Source organism: Monodon monoceros, unplaced genomic scaffold (assembly GCF_005190385.1).
Source record: "Monodon monoceros isolate NGI ecotype Baffin Bay Population unplaced genomic scaffold, NGI_Narwhal_1 Super_Scaffold_15, whole genome shotgun sequence".
Lineage (NCBI taxonomy): Eukaryota > Metazoa > Chordata > Mammalia > Artiodactyla > Monodontidae > Monodon > Monodon monoceros.
In genome coordinates, this window is record NW_021703771.1 from 17,742,928 (window position 1) to 17,766,814 (window position 23,887).

At 37.3% G+C, this 23,887-nt stretch overlaps 1 protein-coding gene across 1 annotated transcript in view; it reads left to right on the forward strand.

Annotated features, from left to right (window-relative positions):
* Positions 1–23,887, forward strand: part of LOC114896293 (cytochrome b5 reductase 4) — a 342,009-nt gene that overhangs the window by 34,005 nt on the left and 284,117 nt on the right. The window contains 6 exon segments of the mRNA XM_029224266.1: positions 10,426–10,455; positions 12,628–12,688; positions 14,097–14,154; positions 15,763–15,856; positions 17,660–17,692; positions 19,623–19,745. Of these exon segments, the coding sequence (XP_029080099.1) occupies positions 10,426–10,455; positions 12,628–12,688; positions 14,097–14,154; positions 15,763–15,856; positions 17,660–17,692; positions 19,623–19,745 (399 nt within the window).

The window sequence follows — 23,887 nt, forward strand, 5'->3', positions numbered from 1 at the left end:
TCTCTCGACCTTCATAGAATTGAAGAGATTAGGGTCTTGCTCTGAGTTAGGCTTTGGCTGAAGGGAATGTCGTGGCTGGTTTAATCTTCTATCCAGGTCGCTAAAACTTTCTCCATGTCAGCAGTAAGGCTGTTTTGCTTTCCTGGAGTAGCACTTTTGATTTCCTTCAAGAACTTTCCCTTTGCATTCACACTTGGGCCAACTGTCTGGTATAAGAGGCCTAGCTTTCAGACTGTCTTGGCTTTTGACATGCCTTCCTCACTAAGCCTAATCATTTCTAGTTTTTGATTTAAAGGGAGAGTCGTGGGACTCTTCCATTCACTTGAACACTTAGAGGCCATTGTAGGGTTATATTAATGGGCCTAATTTCAGATGGTTGTGTCTCAGGGAATAGGGAGGCCCAAGGAGAGGAAGAGACATGGAGAACTGGCCAGTCGATGGAACAGTCAGATCACACATATTTATAGATTGAACTTGCAGTCTTATGTGGGTGCAGTTTGTGGTGCCTCAAAATAATTACAATGGTAACATCAGATCACTGCTCACAGATCACCATAACAAATACAATAATGATGAAAAGGTTTGAAATATTGCCAGAATCACCAAAACGTGCCCTAGAATCATGAAGCGAGCAAATGCGGTTGGAAAAATGGCACCAATAGACTTGCTCAATGCAGGGTTGCCCCAAACCTTCAGTTTTTAAAAACGCAGTATCCGTGAAGTGCAGTAAAGCAAAGCACAATAAAACGAGGTCTGCGTGTATACCAAAAGCAAACTAGTTTGAACTTTAGTGTCTGGCAGTCCTTCCAAACCAGTTTACTTTTGTAAACAAATCCCTTTCTTCTCTTAATTGCTCCTGAGTTCACCTATTCACTGCCAGCAGGGGCCATGTTCTTAAGGAAAGATTCTAACTGACTAATTTTACCTCATCCTGAACATTACATATCTTGTTTACACAGTCTGGTACTAAAGGTCATGTGCTTCTCTGTAATTCAGTGTGGTCAGAAAGTGTGCCAGCTCCTTAGGCTTCTGTGTCATAGGAGACATGAAATTAATAAGAGGATTTTTCTGGTTTCCTTCCTTCCTCCCTGGAAATGAAAGACAGACAATCTTCAGAATGTTTCATCAGATACGGCAAACACCGTTTAAAATGAGCAGATTCCACAAGGAATTCCCCAGATATTTAATTAAAAAAAAAAAGGAGGGGTGCTAGAAGCGGCAGTCCAGGATGATAAGCTAGTTCTGATACCTCCATTTCCCCAAAGCACTTATCAGATACTTGGAACGTAGAGCCACATGGGAATTTTAATGGTCACATAGGAAATGGGAGACCGGATCTTGGGTCTGTAAAGGCAGGGAGTTGGAGCTGAGATCCCTGCCTATGGCTTGACTCTTGAAGTCTGTATGATCAGTGAAATGGGAAGGCTTGAAAAGAAATCTGTGCAACAACAAAGGGAGATGTCGGGATAGTCTGCCTTGACCTTGTTTATGAGGTGATGGAGGAAAGAGAAATCTCCTTTGAGAATTTGTAACCATAGTCTTGCGCACGTAAGAGTTGGGAATTCCAATATACATACCACCTATGTGGTCTTAGAAACCTCAAACCGAGAAATAAAATGGTCTCCCATTACTGGTTTCCCTGCCTGCTTGGCAGATTTATGTACACATTTTTAATGGTGGAACAAACTTTCAACCTAAAACCCTTAAAATTCCCACAGGGACACATCAGCAGTTATTAGCGTACAGTAGAAAAATTAAACAACACTTGAGGAAGCAAGTCAGCAGAAGCAAAAGCAGAATTTCACCCCTTGGACTTTATTATTTGTATACAAGGAATTATAAAAATAATTATGAATAAAAATAATTATGTTTGAAGTGATTAGGAAAATAATGAATTGGTAACATGAGTAAATCAAGAGACTGCTAAAATAATCATGTAAAATTGAAAAAAAAATAGAACTCCTAGAAATGAAAAGTGGAGCTGGTGAGATTAAAAAGTGCATAGCATGAATAGTTAGAGTTTAGACGTAGTCGAAGAGTTGAGTGAACTGCCAGACTGAGCAGCAGACGTTGAACAGAATGTGGTGCATAGAAACAAAATGATAGAAAAATATGCAAGAGACGCAGAGGATAGAGCAATAAGATCTAACACCTGTCATCAGATTTCCAGAAGGAAGTAGTAGTGAGAATGAGGAGGAGGCAACATCTGAATGGCTGAGACTTTTCCAGAATTGGTAAATCACAAATCTCAGATTTAGCAAGTTCAGCATATCCCCAATCAAGATAAATAAAAAGAAATCCACACATAGACTATTCATTGTAAAACTGCAGAACACCAAAGACAACAGCCAGAGAGAGATAGGTTTACTAACAAACCAGTGATTAGTAAATTGACAGCTAATTTACTAGTGTAATTTACTAGCTGTTACTGCTAATTTACTAGAACATCAATAGGAGACAGAGAGAGCAGTATCTTGGAAGTTCTGAGGGAAAACAACTGACAACCTAAAGTCATTCAGTAACAAGGATGAAATAAAGGTAGTTAAGACTAACAAAAACAAACAAACAGATTTATGAAACCAAAATCAGAAGGGTTGAGGAAACTGGGATTTCTGACTAAATCCTAATGGTGAAGAACTAAACCATAATGAATATTCCTTCTCCTTCTCACCACCTGGTTCAGGGAAGTGCAAACATATTTCTTATCCAGAATGAGAAATGGACTCTGAGATACTGTGTATTCATAAATTAAAAGTTTCCTTTTTCACACTGTCTCTGGCCCTGGTATTGGTTCCTGAGGCTGCATGATCCATAGAAAAAGCACAAGTTTCATAGAAACTAACATGGCTTCAGATCTCACCTCCACCTCAAATTACACTCATGAGCTGTTGATCTTCAGCGTCGGTTAACAGATCTGAGTGTTTTTGCTCAGCAGTGAAATGGGGTCTAAGAGTGAAACATCCCAAAGTCATTGTGAGGATTAAATGATGTTTGCTAACCACCTGATGCATTAGAAGCAACAGGTGGTGGGAATAGTAGAAGTGGTTATTGCTGTGGTGGCTACTTTTGCCCCTCTGCTCCTACAATACTGAGGCTGCTTACATTTTCTATTCCTTTGTATCCCTATAATTATCAGCATGTGTCTTACCATGGCTCTGCTTCTGGGAAAAATTAAGTATTATCATTATTATTGACAGGGCATGTGAGAACATGTTTATGAATCTCTATTTCACTATAAAGCCCTTTTGGATTATAAGTGTTTTGCTAAGATGAGGCCAGTAGCAGGTAGTGATGTGAGAGAACTTGCAAGGCATTGGGAAGCAAAGACAAGAACTTTACAAATCAGGAAAGTTGTTGACTGCAAGTAAATGGATCGGGTTTTTGGAACAGTAGAGACTTAAGATCCAGCAAGATAACAGTCTGAACTCCAAGCTAACCAGAACTAGTAGATCATATAAAAGGGACAAAGTAACTAAAGAGAAAGGTTTAATGTGTCAAGAATGTTCATGATAATTAAAGTGAATGTTGTTTTAACAGTACCTCCTATGCCTTTCGTCTATAGGCAGAGATTGATCCTTGAAGTCTGCTGGCGTGAGACTTAAGGATAGAAACTATTAGATGGGGTGACCGTGTAATTGTCCAAACTGGGGCAGATTGGAGAATGAATGGAGCCTCTATTAGTAGTTACACTGAGACAACAAGGGGCAGGCAGTAAACTGTTAACTGTATCAAATTAGAGACTATGTTCACTCTACAACTAGAGCTTCTCTAGGTGAAATGGGAACAGAGGTGTAAACAGAGACGAAGTGGGAATAGAGGATGAAAACAGATTAAGTAGGAATAGAGGATGAAAACAGAGACGAAGTGGAAGCAGTAGGTGGAGACTTGCTGACATGAGGATTTATAGGGGTTTGGGGGGGTGATGGATATACTGAAGAGAAATGTTATATATGGGCTTCTTTCAATACGAGATCCTTGACACCATCTTTTAGGTGGAGTGACCTGTCAGACCCCAGTGCAGGGAGGAGCCAGAAGTAGCATTTTGTAGGCATCCCCACAGCTGAGCAGTCCCGGGAGGACAGTTTTCCATTTATCTACTGGCTTCTAGGGTAGGAGTGATATCTGGGAAGAACACAGAAGAGCTAACAGTGTCAGAATATAAAACACATAATACTAGTGGGTCCTTATCAAGAGAAGAATCAGTGGGTTTTTTATAATCCTTTGTTTAAAAAGTATTGTGGTTTGTATTGTGCTTTAGAAAGATATCAATAATGAATAAAGGGAGAAACTTTGTTTGAAAAGGTGAGCTTCGGTTATTGATTATTTATGTGGAACACTTCATTCTCTGGCAAAGGTGACAAATGTTCTTTTTGCCCTTTTTTGAGTCCTTTGCTGTCATTATTATAGCCACTGGCCACATGTGGCTGCTATTGAGTATGGAAGTACTCTCCAAATTGGGATGTGCTACAAGCGTAAAATACCGCATTTCAAGACTTAGGATGAAAAAAGAATGTAAAATATCTAACAACTTTACATTGATTACATGTTGAAATGACAAGATTCTGGATATGTTGCATTAAGAGAAAATATATTATTAAAATTAATTTGACCTGTTTCTTTGTACATAGTTAATATGGTTATTAGAAAATTTTAAATTATATTTGTGGCTTGCATTATATTTCTTCTGGACAGCACTGTACCAGATCATAAATGCACTCTTAAAATTTTAATATATTATATTTTTTAAATAGTCACATTTTCTTTATATTTTTTATTGAAATATAGTTGATTTACAGTATTGTGTTAATTTCTGCTATACAGAAAAGTGATTTAGTTATGTATATACACACACACATTCTTTTTTTTAATATTCTTTTCCATTATGATTTATCATAGGATATTGAATATAGTTCTCTGTGTTGTACAGTAGGAGCTTGTTGTTTATCCAGTTCTATATATAAAAGCTTCCATCTGCTAAACCCAACCTCCCACTCCATCCCTCCCCCACCCCCTCCGCCTTGGCAACCACCAGTCCGTTCTCTATGAGTCTTTTTCTGTTTCATAGATAGGTTCATTTGCGTCATATTTTAGATTCCACATATAAGTGATATCATATGGTATTTGTCTTTCTTGTTCTGGCTTACTTCACTTAGTATGGTAATCTCTAGGTCCATCCATGTTGCTGCAAATGGCATTATTTCATTCATTTTTATGGCTGAGTAATATTCCATTGTATATATGTACCACATCTTCTTTATCCACTCATCTCTCGATGGATATTTAGGTTGTTTCCATGTCTTGGCTATTGTGAATAGTGCTGCTGTGAACATAGGGGTGCATGTATCTTTTTGAATTAGAGTTTTTTCCACATATATGCCCAGGAGTGGGATTGCTGGATCATATGGTAGCTCTACTGTTAGTTTTCTGAGGAACCTCCGTACTGTTTTCCATAGTGGCTGCACCAGTTTACATTCCTACCCACAGTGTAGGAGGGTTCCCTTTTCTCCACATCGTCTCCTCTCCAGCATTCGTTATTTGTAGAGTTTTTAATGATGGCCATTCCGTAAAATAGTCACATTTTCTAATGGCATAGCCCAGTGTCAGGAATGCTTCTTCTTAATTTCTCATTGTTTTATCATGGTTTCTAATACTTTATGTTTTTAGTTTTCACAAGCGCTTGCTGACTATAAAGCACTTAGAACCATAGATCAGTAGAATACTTTTGAGGTGGAAGAGGGATTTAGAGCTGTTCTAACACCGTCAGTTTAAAAGGGAAGATCCTGAGGCTTGTAGGTATATGTACTTTCCTTAAAGGCTACAGTTATTTAATAGGAGAAGCCCACCATTGAGAGAAATCCTGGGTGCTTCCTTTTGTGAGGCAGAAAATCACCTCATTAAAGTTATCCTCTTTCAACTAATTTATTTCTCTTTGGTATATGCCAGTGGTTCAACCTGGGTTGAGTTTGCTCCCCAGTGGACATTTGGCAATGTCTGGAGATGATTTGGTTGTCGCAGCTGTACTAGATGCTACTGGCATTCCCTTGGGTAGAGGAGAGGTCAGGGGTGCTGCTAAATACCCTACAAGGCACAGGATACACTCCCACGACGAAGAATCATCCGGCCCCAAATGTTCCTAGTGCTGACATGGAGAAACCCTCATATATGAATTAGTTTTTTATTCTTAAAAATGATGGTATTAGTGGCATCACTAATTGGGTGGGCTGGCTGCCAGCTGGGAGGTCAGCTTCTGTATAGTCAGTCAAGGTTCCCTCTTCTAGGAGCTACCGTTTCCTCATTGATAAAATGGGGACAGTTCAGGGCTCAAGTGGGTGGACAGAGCACAAGCTCAGAGGCTCAGTACGGCGGAAGCAAGACAGTTACTAGTGGAGAGAAAGGGGTGTGTGTCATGATGAAGTGGACTTTACTGGCTGAGCAGATTTGCTTTCTCAGCCAGGCTACCTTCATTTGCTTTTGTGCTATAGGTCCCACTGTCTGAGTGACTCCTGCCAGAAAGATATAAGGGACAGGTAATTAAAAATGGGGGGGTGAGAAGTGCCCGGTCAGGGGGCAGATGCAGGCCTGAGCAGGAAGTGGGTCTTGCTGTATGATTGTGACTGGCCAGTGTTTGGTTTAAGTTAGTATTTGTTTTGTTTTCAGAGAGAAATGATTGTTTTTAACGTGCTTTTTAAAAAATATTTATTTGGCCGTGTCGGGTCTTAGTTGCAGCACGCGGGATCTTTAGTTGCGGCATGTGGGATCGAACCCGGGCCCCCTGCACTGGGAGCGTGGAATCTTAGCCACTGGACCACCAGGGAAGTCCTGAAAAATGATTTTTGAACATGTGTATATTTGTGTATAGGTAATACCAAATAAGAAAGGAGTGGTTAATCCCTCTGAGGATAGGACAAGAGTAGAAAATAACTAATAAATTGGAGAATTGAATAAAAAGTGACAAGTATAGCCTTGAAAGCAGAAAATACAAACTTCTAAAAATGCAGTATTTGCTGTGATTAGTTAAATGAATCGTGGAGAGAAAAACTGACCAGGAATAAGTAACTATATAGTCTGGTACTTTTAGAACTTTTTAATCCTGGAATTTTTCAGAGTATGTGTTTGAACTATTGAACCTTTATTTTAATTCTGCTAGTAGACTACTTCTAGGATAAGGAGTAAACTTCTGGGCCTTGAAGTTTGAGAGATGTACAAAATTTGAAGATGATTCAGAGGATATTTACAAAGATAAATTAAGGAGAGTAAAAGAGAAGGATAGTTTAGAAATACATAAATTATTAAATTTTATAGAATTTGAGAAATGGGTTTATGACTTCGGAAACAAAACCAAGAATTAGGCCTCAGTTGTGTTATGAAGAGTTAGTTCTCTTTAGAGATGAGGAAGAATTTCTAGAGAAAAATGGTTATTAAACTCATTGTAGAGAACCAGGGAGTCTTCTGGCCAGGCAAAGCAGTAAAGGGAGAATGGTACACTTTGGATTTTGTGACTAAGATCCCTGGTAATAAGACGGAGCTCCTATCTTATGGTTACGTGACATCAGCCTTTTGGAGTGAGAAAGGAAGGTGGGGTATGTAGCTATGGATAAATATGACATTCAGATGTAAAAGTGCGGCGTTTGTCTTCCTAGAATGTTTTTTGTTCAGGGCCTCCTGAAAAATGCTTACATATTTTCAAAATGTAGCTAAAAATTATTTCCTCAATGAAGTCCTTTCATGTTTCAAGTAGCAGTGCCCTCCCTCATCCCTGTGCTTCCATGCCACCTTCTATATATCTCTTTTAAAACATTTATCATATCATATTGAAAAGACCATATTGAAGTTTCCAATTTAGTTTATTTAATTTTTTCAGTAATACATTCACGATTCCAGAATGAGAAGTGCCATGGTCATACCTTTGTCTCCCACCTACCCTTTTCCCTCCTGTGCACAGATGCAGGTAACCGTGTTATTGTGTATCCTTCCAAATCATCATTACACATGTATAAGCAAACTGAACATACAGTCGTATTTTCCTAACTTTTTATCCAAAGGGTTTCATATTGTGTCACTATCCCTATTAAGGTGATGGTCAACAGGTATTTGTTAAATGAATCAGTATACTAGTAAGACAGGGTTTGTTTGTTTGCTTGTTTTTTAACTTTCCCCATCCCAGGGGATCCTTCTGTGGCTCCACTTAGAAGAGGTAAACTAGATTGGGGTCGCAATTAAAAATTGTCACCAGCCCTCTTACCAAAGAAGAGTTGAATGCTGATAGATCACAGCTCCAGCCTTCTAAAGGACTCTGACCTTTCCAGAAAGCAGAGGCTCTGATCAGAGTAATGCAGTCTAACCAATATTATAAGAAGATGCAAATTTTCTTGGCCATGGGGCCAACCGAATGATGGAATTAGGTATCAAGACAGAATGTTAGATTTCTTGTTAGAGAGGAAGGTATCTCATGTGCCTAGAGTAACTCTGATGTAAATGTGCTTAGCAGTAAAAACAAATAGCCTCTCATATTTCTGTGACTCAGTTTTCAAAAAGAGTTGCAAAAGTACACTAGTGGAGTTTTTTTTGTGTGTGTGGTACGTGGGCCTCTCACTGTTGTGGCCTCTCCCGTTGCGGAGCACAGGCTCCGGACGCGCAGGCTCAGTGGCCATGGCTCACGGGCCCAGCTGCTCCGCAGCACGTGGGATCCTCCCGGACCGGGGCATGAACCCATGTGCCCTGCATCGGCAGGCGGACTCCCAACCACTGTGCCACCAGGGAAGCCCACTAGTGGAGTTTTAAAGATATTTTAGATCATTTAGCTAGATGTTCTCTTCCTACTGATACTTCTTTTATTAAAGAAAAAAAAGACTCAGAAAAAAATGAATAACTTAGCAGGATCCATAAAGTTCTGACAGGTTCAAATCAATTCACATCAGACAGGAAGTAATCATATGAGATGACATATTTTTTCCCTAGAAACAAATTCCCTGGGGACAAGTTTTCAAAATCTGAGCCTCTTAGATAAAAACAAGTTGTTTTACATGATAGATGAGATTCATCAAACTGCCAACTATGTTGTACACTGAAACTGGGTTTAATTTACTTATGTTACTGTGAGTTTGCTATTGTTCTAAGATATTTATAAAACAAATGATCACAACTGCAGTAGCAAAGACAGATGAAATTGTATGAAAGTAAGTCAGCAAGCAGGGACATCAGTGATCCCTTGCAAGCTAATGACTAGATTTTCATCTGGCAGTTGAAAAACAAAGCTCATTTTGAGGCATAATTTAAATGGTTTTTAGGTCCTGTGTCTTTTCAGAAAGTATTATCTCTCACAATGGCATGTTAAGAAAAATGGCGCTTAGTTTCAGGGGAGATGAAGTTTAATCTTGGCTTTGCTGCTAAAGAGCTGTGGGGTTCATTCAAGTCCTGACCTCTGATTTTCAGCCTTTAATGAGGGGAGCAGATGATAATTTGGTGTATGTTGTTAAGATCCCTTTCAGCTGTGAACTTATTTCAGTAAAAAGGGGAAAATAAAAAGAATGGTTATCTGACCTCCTTAATCATGGGTATTTTATGGCATGTGAGTGAAGTGGTAGTAATTATGGGATCTCTGGCTGATTGAAAATCAGAACATAAAAAAATTTGAAAGCTTTGATATACGTACTTTGGTTTCTTTTTCTACAAAACAAGATGGTGTCACCTTAACAAGTAATGTCTATCAATTTAGTTTACTACTTGAATATTTTGTGTTAGCTTGGCATTCTTTTTTTTTTTTTAAACTCTGGCAACTTGCTGAGCGTTTTATTTTGACATATGGTTATAAAACTTGTGGTGATCAAAATATAATATAGATTTGTGAGCTGGCTGCCATCCTGAAAGGACCCATTAAACTTTTTTCTGGCTTGTACCCCTGATGATTGATTGCACTGATATACAAGTGAAAGTCTTAAGATATTTTCAGCATTTTGGCCATTTAAATTTGGAGTAATAATAATCATTTTAACTGCTTACCTAGATAGGAAAGATAATAAGGTGTCTTTCTTTGGGTTAATATGTATGTTTCATATATAAAGTGTAATCTAATAAACTTTGGATAGTTTTAACTAATTTAGAATATGATGATCAGGACAAAACTTGGGTCTTTATGTGCTTTCTAAAGAAATAAACCAAGGTATTAGAGCAAAAATGTCCAAAGAAGGAGGAAAAAGCCCAGTGAAATTGGAGACAAATGCCTGCAGAAGTGGCCTGCAGTCTTCAGAGATGAAATTTCTTACTTAAAGCATAGGCCATCTGTTTATCAGCCTTATTTCTCTCCTCAGGCCTCGGAAGAAAGCCCTTCAAGGAGAGGGCTGTTACCTTTAACTCAATAATATTAACCGATCTTCTCTCTGATGTTACAATATTCTTACCTAACTTTTTTTCTAAACCACTGTACAGACTATCATGAGGAAAAGAGGCTCTTAAACGGTAAGTCATATACATTTATAGTAAAAAATGAATCATATTCACGTGACTGTGTACAATATTGCCTCACAGAATTATTTGGGGTATTTAGATATTTTTTATACAAAGGATGTGTTTACTTGCCTAAGCTTAGAGGATTTGGCAGAGAACTTTGTAGATCCCTTATTGCAGCCCTCCTTTTTTTTTTCATCTTTATATATTGATGTTTTTATTTTATAGGATAGATTTTTTTCAGGAGTGTAATTACTGTTTACATTCTCTTTTTATATAATCTTTATTGGAGTATAATTGCTTTACAATGTTGTTAGTTTCCACTGTACAGCAAAGTGAATCAGCCATATGCATACATGTATCTCCCCATATGCCCTCCCTCTCGAGCCTCCCTCCCACCCTCCCTTTCCCACCCCTCCAGGGGGTCACAAAGCATCGAGCAGCCCTGACTCTTACCATAATCCCTTCTATAACATCCCTGAACATGTGTTCATCTGCCCTCAGCTTGAATACTCATGGTGACTAGGAGTTCCACCCTCAGAGGCCAGGCTGAACGTGTCCCTCCCTCAGGCACGGGGTGCTCTTCCAGTGTCTACACAGATGCTGAGCAGCCAGCCTATTAATCTCCCCTCCTCTGGGCTCGGCAGCTCTGGCTTCCTCAGCCGTTCAGTATGACTTGGAATTATGACTGACAGTGCCACTAACCCCCCCAAAAATTTGGTATGACACTTACGAAATGCACGGGGCTACTCTGACTGAACCGTATTACTAATGTATGTTTAAAAATTGGGGTTTTTTCCCTCCTTGTTTGCACAAGAAAGTTATAGAAATTCAGCTAATAAGCTGGATTGCCAGATGAATTACCTTTTCTTTTTTAACTAGAAAAGATTGTCTTATTGTAGACTACTTTATGCAATTTGTGACGTAACACCTGAAGTTGTTTGTCTGACAGTTATCACTGATAGTATCTTTGGAGCTCTTCCGTGTTCTCAGAGTTTTCGAAAACAGTGAGAAAACCAGAGCCTTGAAAATGTGATGTTGAGGACTTCCCTGGTGGCTCAGTGGTTAAGAATCTGCCTGCCAGTGCGGGGGACAGTGGTTCGAGCCCTGGTCCGGGAAGATCCCACATGCCGCGGAGCAGCTAAGCCCGTGAGCCACAACTACTGAGCCTGTGCTCTAGAGCTCATGAACCACAGCTACTGAAGCCTGTGTGCCTAGAGCCCGTGCTCCGCAACAAGAGAAGCCACCCCAATGAGAAGCCCGTGCACCACAATGAAGAGTAACCCCAGCTCACCACAACTAGAGAAAGCCCGCGTGCAGCAACGAAGACCCAATGCAGCCAAAAATAAATTAAAAATTAAATCTTTAAAAAAATAAAAATAAAAAATAAAATTTGATGCTGGGGCACATCCACAAGAATGTCTAAAATGAAAAAAGACAGAATACCACGTGTCAGCGAGGTGGTGGAGCAACAGGGCTCCCATACACTTCTGGTAGAAAGTGTAAATTGGTATGACCACTTTGGAAAACTGTTTAGCAGTATTTACTAAAGCTAAACATATACATGTCCTATATACCTACCAGAAATGTAGATGGATGTTCTTTAAGAATGTATATGTACATGTACAAGAACATTTATAACAGCACTATACGTAACAGCTAAAAACTGCCCAAATGTCCATCAACAGGAGAATGAATAGATTCCGGTATATGGTATGTTCATACAGTGTAGTAATACTCAGTAATAAAAAGGAACAAACTACTGATGTATTCAGCATCCTGGATAAAATCTCAGAAAGCTCCAGACCTGGTTTATTGTTTACTATTAATCGTGCTGATTTGACATTAACTGAAATGTCTATAGAGCTGGACCAAAAAAGCCAGACCAAAAGAGAACATATTTTATGATTCCATTTTTTATAAAGGCCAAATGCAGGCAAAAACTATTCATGATGTTAAAAGAATAGTGGTTACCCTTGGGGGAGGGGTGCTGAGTGGAAGGAGGCACAGGGAGGTGCTGGCTACAAGAGTATGTTTTACTTATGAAAATCCATTGAGTAGTACATTTATGACTTGTGTCCTTTCATAATATTTCAATAAGAAGTTTACTGAAAAGATGGGGGAAGAAACGAAAAATGCTACATGGATGAACTGTAGCTATTTTGTTTGTTTTTCTTTGTGAAGGCATGCTTCCCAAGAGCCAAGTGACAGATCCAGTTGCCAAAGAAGGGCCTAGTTCTCCAAGGTATGCATCTTTGTTTTACTTTTCTAAAGCGTAATCAGTTCTACACCAAAATATACATGTTAAAAAAATGGCTCTAAGTTTGATTTATTGCTTATTATATTAATTATGCTTCTTTGACACAAGAACTGTAGTGCCTCATTTATCAGGCATTGCTGGAGAATGAGCTGTTCCATAAATATGAATTTTTAACATAACTGAAGTTTAACCCATTTTAAACACCACAACTTTAAAAAAGAACTATTCAGAACTATTTTTTCTGATTATAAAATATACATTCATGGTAGAAAACTTGGAAAATAGAAATACCAAAGAAAGTGATAAAATCAGTTGTAATCCCATCAACTCTGGATATAGACTCTTTTAATATTTGGTTTATTCCACACAGTTTATTCATGTGATACCTATTTCCATACTATTCTATTTTGATAATACAGTATTACAGTATATTCTATGATCAATTTCCTATGTCATGAAAGATTCTGCAAAAGCATTTTTTGTCTGTATTCTATCATGTGATGGAAATTGATCATAGAATATCCATAATTTATTCAACTATTCTATTTTTTGTGTGTCTAGTTTGCTTTATCAGTTTTTAATGGAAATCCTTCAGAATGTATTGTACCCTGTCTTAGTAAATTAAGCAATCCATGTGTATGTTTGTTAATGATATTTCAGATGCCCTTAGGGTTATGTGTGTTATTTGTAGTCTTTCTCTTACTACCTTTCCCCCTATTATGAGTCTATAACAGCAGCTTCCGGCTCTACTTGCTTTACCTGTTAAATTATTTCATATTCAATTTTAAGTTAAGGGCCTCAGGATACCTCCTAGCATTCACATTGGGGGCCTGTATACAGGTAGTAAGTGCAAAAACAGAATCAATTTGATCAATAGCTATTACAAAACCGAAGACTTAGTTTTTCCTTAAGTTTTTACTGTTGACCATTAAGCATCCTTGGTGAGTTAATTTCTTGAGGAGTAATAATATGTTTGTGACAGGGAGGAGTGAAGGTAATAAGCATGTAGATTTTGTCATGCTCCTTCAGAAAACATGTTGTGTTACTGCTCTGATAAAAGGAATTTTAGATGTGTAACCTTTATAAAAAGTGCCTTGTCAAGGATCTTGTTTGTTTTTATCCAAGTTAGAATACATGGAAGTATAAGTATTTTAAGTTGAGAAATAATTGCTTTATTATTTATTTCATGGTAACACCACTGATTATTTAGGAAAAAAACTTTACCTAGAGAAATATATTTCTCACTGTAGATTTTGAACTATATGTTTTAAATCATGTATTTATTGTGTCATATTTTATATTTTTAAATTGTATATATTTTAAAATTATATATTTAATGATTTAATATATGTTAATGCACATGATTATTTATTCTTTTTAAAATATTTTACAGCTATGACTGGTTCCAAACAGATGCTTTAGTCACCATTGTCATATATACTAAACAGAAGGTAAACACATTTTTAAGATCAGAAAAAAACAAAAAAGTAAATAATAAATGTTAGCTATGCACAGGTGTACTTTTCTAAGAGCTCTTCTTGTATTAACTTATAGCAACTCTGTGAGGTAGATCCTTTCGTTATCCCTATTTTACAGATGAGGAAACAGAAATTAAGTAATTTACCCAAAGTCACACGGTAAGTGGCAGATCTAGTATTTTGAACCCAGGCAGGCTGGCTCCATAGTTGTATGCTCTTAACAATCATGCCATAGCATCTTAGGGAAAAAATAGGCTAGGAAGAAGCATATTTTATGTGCTCTTCTGTGATTTTTTTTGTGTTTAAGCATGGATAACAGCAGTGAGAGTCCCGGTTTAACTTCACCATACGAACTAATTTCCTGCACTTAAATTGGAATTCAAGAGCCAGGAGAGGCTGTACTGCTGGAGCTTAGTATGCTTAAGCCACTAACGGGGTTCAGTTAATGCCCTCTGAAAACTAAAATTAAGGAGTTAATTCATTCACTAAGTGTTTATTGAATCCCTGCTTCATTTTGAACACCATCGTAGAATTCAGGAATCTAATGATGGGCCAGATTCATAGAGTCTGAACTCTTACCAGGCTTACAGTCCAGCTGGGAAATCAGATAAATAAGCAGGCAACTTACAACATCTCCAGACACATCCTCCAGCAACTGGCAAGGTTCCCACACTTGAGGAACTGTGGAGATTTAAAGACAAGTTCTGGCAGCTAGGAATTTCTGAGAACTCATGTTACTTCTGTAGTAGCAGAACCACATCTGAGCTGGTGAGTGCCTCCTACGCCTTCAGCAGGATCTGATGGCTCCGCAGGAGTGACCAGCCTCTGCCTGCAAGAGCCAAGAGGCCCAGAGAGGCACTGCTTGTCCCGCCTTCCACTCCCTCTTGGTATTGTCTCCTAACCAAGCAGTCCTGAACCAAGAGGACAGGGCCTGGCAAGGTTGGGGTCTGTGTGCTCTCATTGGTGATATCAGTGAAGCGCAGAGGATGGATGATTAAGGGAAGGGGGAAGGTTTCTACGTGGAATAATGTATTCAGTGTATGGTGTAAACGATAGGCACCAGAATAACTTGCACCAAAGCTATGTAGAAATTAGAGACATCTAAAAATTTGTTAGTGAATTTATTATTATTATTATTTTTGATAAGCTGAGCCTAAGAGGTTGTGTTATTTGCACAGTGTCACATAATAGTGGAAAGATAAAAATGACCACAGATATCTTGGCTTCTTGTCTGATTCTAATTTTTTTTCCAAATTATTTATTCAACAAATATTTGAGCACCTACTTGGTGCTGAGCAATATTCTGAAGACAATATTCTGCCCCTTACACTTAGAGCTTAAAGACGAGTGTGTAAGGTAGACATTAAGCATAGACAAATGCATAGTTAAAATTGTGATATATACTTTGAAGGAGAAGAACTGGGTTGTATGAGAGAAAAAAACAGGAATAATGTGTATTTACCTTGTGGGTTCTGTAAATAAGTACCATATGAACTTTCACTGATCAGCTTAAAAGTATAGTGATAGGAGTTTGGCGAAAAGTTTACTTTTTAATCTTTCTCTTTTTGATTTCCATTTAAGGATATCAATTTAGACTCAGTAATAGCTGATCACCGGGATGATTCCTTTAGAGCAGAAACAGTTATCAAGGATTATTCATATCTTATACATATTGGTAAGTACCTTATTCTGTATTAATGGAAACAACTTTTGTTTCCTTTAGGTATAGTAGTTACTGGTGTAGAGTCTTTGTACCTATAATATTTTATGTGCCATTGTCATTTTGGTTTGTCATTTTTGATCTTTTTTTTTCTGTTATTTCTTTATACTAAGGAAAGCGCTAGCAAATGGCAGTACAACCTCACTTTTCCCAAGTTTAAACAATTAGGTGCGATCAAAATCAATAATCACATGAAGTACTTGTTGGCCCAGCTTTGTAAGACTCTGTAACTTTACCTACAAATAAATCTCCGGAGGCCTGCCTGTCATGTGCTTCCGCTGAGTAGACATCACCAGGCGCTGTTCTATCGGCCTGTCTCTTGCCAGCCGCAAGGTTATACTGTACCCTTCAGCTGCCTGTCCCTTCATGGGCAAAGACCTACCATACAGTTCACTTCTGTCTGTTTTGAGAGGTTACAGATCTATCAGGGGAAAGAAATCAGGACTAAAATCTAGAATCAAGGTAGCAGATTCTTAATCCATTTCTCACCCATAATGACTCTAGGAGTTCATCCTTTTCTCCTTTAAAGAAGGTAACGTTATTCTAGTTAGAAAGTAGAAACGAAACAAACCAAAACAGCAAGAAGAAAACTGTATTTTAAGCACACATTCTTATGTAAAGAACGTTTCATTTACTTTTGCAAAACAGAGACTGAAATTCTCCAGGCCTCACATGACTCGCGATTCAACTCATGGCTTTACCATGTTAATGAAGGACCTTTAGTCCTGAATTTGATTGGAGTTGTTAAATGCTTTTTCTTTCTTATTTCCCCCCCATTCACTAATCAACCTCAAATCTTAAACATTTCTTCTAGAAATACATGCTACCCTATTTTTTGCTAGCATAAGATCAAATATATATTGCCTCTTAGAGTTTTAATCAAAAACTCAGATGTCTAGAAAAGTATACATTATTCGTTAGCTCTGTCATGATTTTTCTTTAAGGAAGACCTCTGTGTCAGCATTTACTATGTTTCAAATACTTTATGGCTAGTTCTGTTCACACTGTAGCTAACAGTATCTTGCACACATATAAACAACAAAAATTCCACAGTCAAAAATGTGAAACTCCTGGTTGCTAATATTAGATCAGAAGGACTAAAATAATGCAGAATCTTAAGTTCCACATAACTATTAACACAGTGAACTTTAGAGCAGTTGTTTGTAAAAATACTTCTTGCATCACCCCCTTCTGGAATGTAAGTTCCATAAGAGCCGGGATTTTTCTCTTTTACTAACTGTGATAACTGTAACACCTGGAAAGTGCATAACACGCATAGATGCCCAATAATTTTCTTTTTCAATAACTGAATGAATATTCAACTTAGAGAACAGTAAGAAAGGAAACGCTGAGCTAGACCCAGTCCCGGCCTGTATTCACACACGCATGTGCACACCCTGGAGTATGTGTGTTTCACTTGCTATCTCTCCCTGCCTTGCTCCTGTCTTGGTTTGTAGCATTGTCAATCTGGGACTGTCCTTGCACCAGTGTGGGTTATCCACCTGTGGGCAATTGAGTATTTACTCCTTAATTAATAGGGAGAGAAATGGAAAAATTGAAGATACATATTTAAGTAATTTGTCTCAAAACATTGTATACAGTATTTTGGTTGTGTTCAGTTTCTTTCTTTTGATTTCTCACGATATGTTTGAGAGATGTGAAATGGTGCATAAAAGAACCATTTTAATGATCTTATATGGTGTTTGTAGACCATAGGAACTGAAGTTGGATCTTAACTGAAATTTTTTTTTTCTCCAGCCCTAAGTCATGAGATTCAGGAAGATTTTTCTGGTAAGCTACCAAAAATAATTTATCTGTGTACATATACACACACACGGGGGCGTGGACAGCATTTGTCTTATTATTCATTTGTATATTTTCATGTTGCAGACAAGGACATGATGTTTTCTATATAAGCAAGTACATTAATTTTTAAATGTACTCTTTTCCCTCTGGTTTCAGTTCCCCCCACGCCTTTTTTCTTTCCCCTTTTTCATCTCATCTCTTTTCCCTTTCCTTTTCCTCTCCTTAGCAAAAAAATTCCTGTCCCCATTCTTCCTTCCGGGCCTACTCCTGACATGCAGCTTGTAGAAATATACTTAACCACACCAGACAAATTTTTCTTAGGTGTATATATTCAAATATTTAATATTGACAGAGCATGTTAAATTATGACTATTTCTGCATGTAAATACACAACGTGGATTTTACACAGCTGTTTAGCAATAGAAGACTCATCAAAGAGTGGCGATTTCTTGTTTTTTGTGTTTTTCTTTAGCTTTATTGAAATATAATTGACAAAATTAGAATATATTTAAATATTTAAAGTGTACAATGTTATGATTTGATAAAGGTATATGCTGTGAAAAGATTCACACAATCAAATTAATTAACACATCCATCACCTCACATATTTACCTTTGTGTGTGTGTGTCTATGCATATGAACACAAGTTCTGTTGTCTTAGCAAATTTCAGGTATACAAGACAGTGCCATCAACTGTTGTCACCATGTTATACATTAGATCCTCAGACCTTATTCATCTTGTAGCTAAAAGTTGGTACCCTTTTATCAAGCTCTCTCTATTCCCCCCTCCCCCTGCCCCAACTCCTGGCACTATTTTGCTACTCTCTGTTCCTATGAGTGTGACTTTTTTTTTTTAATTCTACATATAAGTGATACCATGCACTGTTTGTCTTCTCTGTCTTATTTATTTCACTTAATATAATGCCCTCTAGATTTATCATACGTTGTTGCAAGTGGTAGGATTTCCTTCCTTTTTTTAAGGCTGAATAATATTCCATTCTATATTCATATATACATGTGGTTTCTTGTTTTAAAGTACTGTCAGAGTACCTTACACCGGTTCTATACCTTCCCTTTTCTTTATACCATAGTAAGTTCTGTAAATTGTATAAATTAAGCTCTTTAAAGTCAAGGACTTCTTATGTTTGTTAAGCTTCAAATCAGTGCTTACTGAATTGAATTTGTTTGAATAATCTGTGTTTAAAAGTTGTTAAATTGCTACTGAATTATGTGTTTACAGTGAGGAAGGACAGATTGTTTCTAAAGACGGAAAGAAATATACTTTAGATCTTTAAAAGCACATTCAATTCATAAAATTTAATCAATTTTAAAAGTTTATTTTATTATTGTACTCATGTATTCTAAACTATTTTAAACATTCAAAAATAAAAAGGGAATCTAAAACATTTTTAATTATCAAAGGTTGACATGCACTTTATTGGGATTCATTCTCCTGAAGCTTTTTCTATGTTTATTAGGCTCAATATTGGTTTACTGAATTCACTCATAAGAACCCCTCAGATCCCAAGAAATGTTAAAAGAGTATAAATTAAATTTGCTTTTGTGGATCCATTCAATGGCTAATTTGTATATTTAAGTTTTTTTTTAAGCTATGTGTTAATTAGTTGCCATGGCTCTATTTGAGCTTGTATGAAAACTAGCATTGTGTATTAGTTTGGCCCTTGATAAATTAATTTGAAAGAAGTTAATCTGAATCTAACATAAACTGGATTTAACACCATATAAGGCATAAACAATTTTGATGAACATGTACACAAAATTTTATTTATCTCACAAATGCTCAGTGTCATTCATATCTGATTGGGACATTTGGGTTGTTTGAGAAAGATTGGTTTAAAAGTAAAACCTTATATTTAGTATCAATGAATACAAATGCAATTTATCTTCTTTTCAGTGCGAGTTGTTGAGAATGTGGGAAAAATAGAGATTGTCCTAAAGAAAAAAGAGAATACTTCTTGGAAATGCCTTGGTCATCCCCTGGAGAATCATAATTCACTTATTCCAAAGAAAGATACAGGTAGGCTGTGCTATTATTTTGAGTCCTGGGTTAATGAAAATGTTGTGTCAGTGGCTCAGTTGTATCAGAGTTTGGAAGGCCACTTGCAGTGAGCCAAAGGGTCCTTGTATCTCTCTCTGTGGGGTTGAAAGGGACATTGTGTCTGTTATCCTTCTTTTTTTTTTAAAGCAGAAATTCAATTTATGACTTTGCTATCTAATGTTTAGACATAACAAAGGTCATTAGGTAATGATACCTAAATGTAGAAACCCACTCAAACTCTTGTCCAACCATTCACTCCTTGAGGTTTTTTTTTTTATAAAAGGTGCAGAAACAAGTTAAGTTTATGCCTTGTAGGCACATCTAGTTTTTTTCTGTTAGAGAAGGCACATTTACTGTCTCTCTGCTTACCTAAACCAGTTTCTGAGTTTATTCCTAAAGGATGATACCATTCATTTCCTTCCTTTCTTTATTTTTTAAAGCTTTTTATGTAACTATAACATTTATAGGCAAAGGTGCGTATTACAAGTGTTCTACTTGATGAATTTTCACAAAGTGAATGCACTCCATATTTTCTCTTTGGAAACTGGTAGGATTTGCCTCTTCCAAGTGTTTTGAAATTTCACGGTTTGATATACCTTAATGGGGGGTCTGCTTTCAGCTTCTGTGCTGAATGTTCATCCTTTTTTGCTAATATTTCCATTACAGAAACTTAAGACCCTCGGGCCTGGGGAATACTGATATTTCTTCCCTCCATGGTCTGTGCTTACTTTCTAGAAATAGTCTTGCTTTAAGCCTTCTTAACCAGTTCTCTAATTAGCTTGTCTTTTCTCTCTCATTTTCAATTTTGTCCTTTTCTTCTACTTTTTGGGAGATTTCTTCAGCTGTGTCTTCCAGCTCTGCTGTTGTGTTACTCATTTCTACTCTCATATTTTTAACTTTGGAGAACTCTTTTGATTTTTGTTCCTTTGTTTTAGCATCCTGTTTTCTATCTTCTGTTTTTAAGAATTATAGTGTTTGAGAGTTTTTGTCTCCTTGTGTAGCCTCTATTCCTACAGTTTGTTTATTTCGGTCTGTCTTTCATATTAGATGCTTTCTCTGAATGTCTGCTGATCCTTGACCATCTGCTCGTACTTCAGGGTGGAACTCTAAAAGCTGATTGGAAACTCTGTGCATGTGGGTGTGGCTTGTTGACAGTAATATTTACTATGTGGCTGGATGGTTTCTTCGGGAAAAGTCTGATGCCAGTATTTTGTCAGAGTCTCTAGGGTAAACAGTCTTCTACCTCGCATCCAGCATTTCAGAAGTTATATGGGAAAAGAAGGCTGGGATATCTGTAAACTTAATTTCCTTTTTTTTTTTTTTTTTTTTTTTGCCTAGTATACTATATTAGGCTACTAAGGCTGCTGTGAAAAAGTACCACAGACTTGGTGGCCTAACAACAGAAAGTTATTTTCTCACAGTCTGAAGGCTAAAAGTCTGAGACTAAGGTGCTGGCAGGGTTGACTTCTCCTGAGGCCCCTCCTTGGCTTACAGATGGCTGTGTTCACATGGTCTTCCGTCTGCGTCCCTATTGCCTCTTCTTATAAGGACGTCAGTCACATCGGATTAGGGACCACCCTAATGACCTCATTTTAACTGACTTTTTAAAATACGCTGTCACCAAATATAGTCACTTTCTGGGGTACTGGGGGTTATGACTTTAACGTTGAAAATTGAGGGGGACACAGTTCAGCCTATAACATATACCCAATCTAGAGACCCTTTGTTTTGCCCTCTACGGAGAGAGCAAAATCCTGATATTTTGCTAGAATAGGAGAGAATCAGTCATGTGGCCGTGTGAAGTAGGGGAGGACTTCAGAAAGCAGGGGAGGCAGCATCTAGGCTTCTTCAATGAACTTTCTTCCAGAAAGTGGTTTTAGCTCTGCCTTCACTCTGATTCTAGATACTTGGTCCTGCCAATTTCTGAGCCTCAAAGGCTCATGTTACAGATGGGTTGATTCTTGGCTTTTTGTTTGTCTAGCTTAGGATTTAGCTTTACGGAGTCTACTGAGTCAGTTACCAGTCGTCTCTTTGCTTTGTCAGCTCCCAAACTTCTGTTGCTTTTTTATTTCTGTTCTTATTGTCCTTGCAGGCTAGGCCTTAAAAAAAACACACACACACAGAGAAAAAAAACCATCTTTGCTGTTATTTTAGGGAGGGGTTAGAAGAAACTAACTGTATGTATTCAGTTTAGCATCTTTAAATATTTAAAATTCTAAAAATATATTTGTGGATAGTATTTTAATTTTCAGAAAAGTATCACGTAGCTGTATTTTGAGTACATACTGCGTGTAGAAGGCTATTTTAGGTATTGTGGTACGAAACAAATAAAAGGCATCAGAAATTATTTTCCCAGGTGGAAGAAAGAACATACACAAACATAAGACAGAATACTTGTATCAAGAAACAGGCCAGTAAGAGCAAGTTACATAGTGCAAACCTGAATGTATTGTAAGTTTACCTTAAGTGAACAAACAGATGCAGATGAATTTGACCTTAAATGACTCTCCATGAATGAAGGAGGTGAATATCAAGCAATGTTTTGAAAGTGGCTTTAAAAAAACCCCAAAAAACTATGAAGGGCTTTCCAGGTATCATTACTGGGTACTTATTGTGCCAGACCTTTTGCAGGTGGTAGAGAAAGGAAATGTAAGCCGTATGTGGGAAAATTCAAATAGAGCCATTTTCCCAGAGCAGGGAATTGTGTGGTATAAGGTAGGGAGAGAGAACATAGAGGAATAACTGAGTGATGTAGCAGATCAGAAGAGAATAGGTAAAAGACAGTGAAAATGAAAAGAGATATTATTAAAGTGAAATCTGTTGTGCTGAAATTATCTGACTCTCAAGTGATTGGAAAATCATAGCAAACCAAGTAAAAGCTAAGTCCTAGAAATAAATGAGACTGAGAACCCAGGCTGACCTCCATTTGGAAATAGAATGAACATTGCTCAAGTATTCTTTTCTATAATTTCCTGAGGCTTTCCATGAACTCTTTCATCCCTGCCATAAATTTTGGCTTGAATCATGAACCATCATAGTTCGCTTTAGCTTTCTTGTCTGAAATTAGAGCCATGCATGTATTTTTCAGTGAATTAGATTTTCCACTTTGGAAAATGACTCAGAGTTCAGGGGATTTTTTTTTTTTAATTTGTTTGACGGAATTAGCATAGATAATTTCTTCTTCGTCCTTTCTCTTCCTTAACTCATGACAAAAACTATAGGTTATTTTCCACACTAGCAAAGCTGAATACTTACATGATCAGAGTACTATGATTAACTTGCTGTCAGTAGCTTCAAATGTTCAGTCTATCACATGACTCCTTGGTTTTCAAGGAGGTTTTCATGCTGGCTTCCTCTTACTGAAATTTCGTAGTTTAAAAAATAAGCATGTACGTTGAAGACTTAGTGCACTCCCTTCTCATGTCAAATCTAGAATTTACTTACACAAAAGATTCAAATATAACAAAGAACATAATCAGAGAAGAGAAACTACTTCGTTTTTACATTTAATCCAGCTGTAATAGTTAGTAAATTAAATTATATGACTAGAATCAAACTACCATTTGTAACTTGGGCGCTTCCAGTTATTTTCTTCTTCCCAAAGATGAATAGATGAAGATTATGAGTGAGTAGTTGTGTGTGTGTGTGTCTGTGTGTGTGTGATGACTAACAAACTTGTGTCCATTAAGAGTCAAAAACAATAGATAATTGGATTGCTATTTCTGTATCCAACCTAAAGTTTATTTTAATTGTGATTGCCTTTAATATGGGAACTTAGATCACCAGACAAAGGCAGTTATACAGATTTGCCAGCAAACAACTCAGTAAATGAATATTGGGATACAAAATTGTAAACAAGATTTAGAAAAATTGTGTCATAATTGTGATATGTCAGCAGCTGTTTGTAAACCTCTAGGTTAAATATATATAGAATCTATAACTGTCTTTATAATTCAAGTTGAACTGTATGAAATCACTGATATTTATCTTTTAACCTCAAAAAATGGCAGTTTCTCATCATTTGAACTATACTTTCCTCAGGGCTTCCTAACTGCGCACACCACACGCGCGCACGTGCACACACACTGAAGTACTGTCTGTAGGTGTAAATGTGCTTGTCA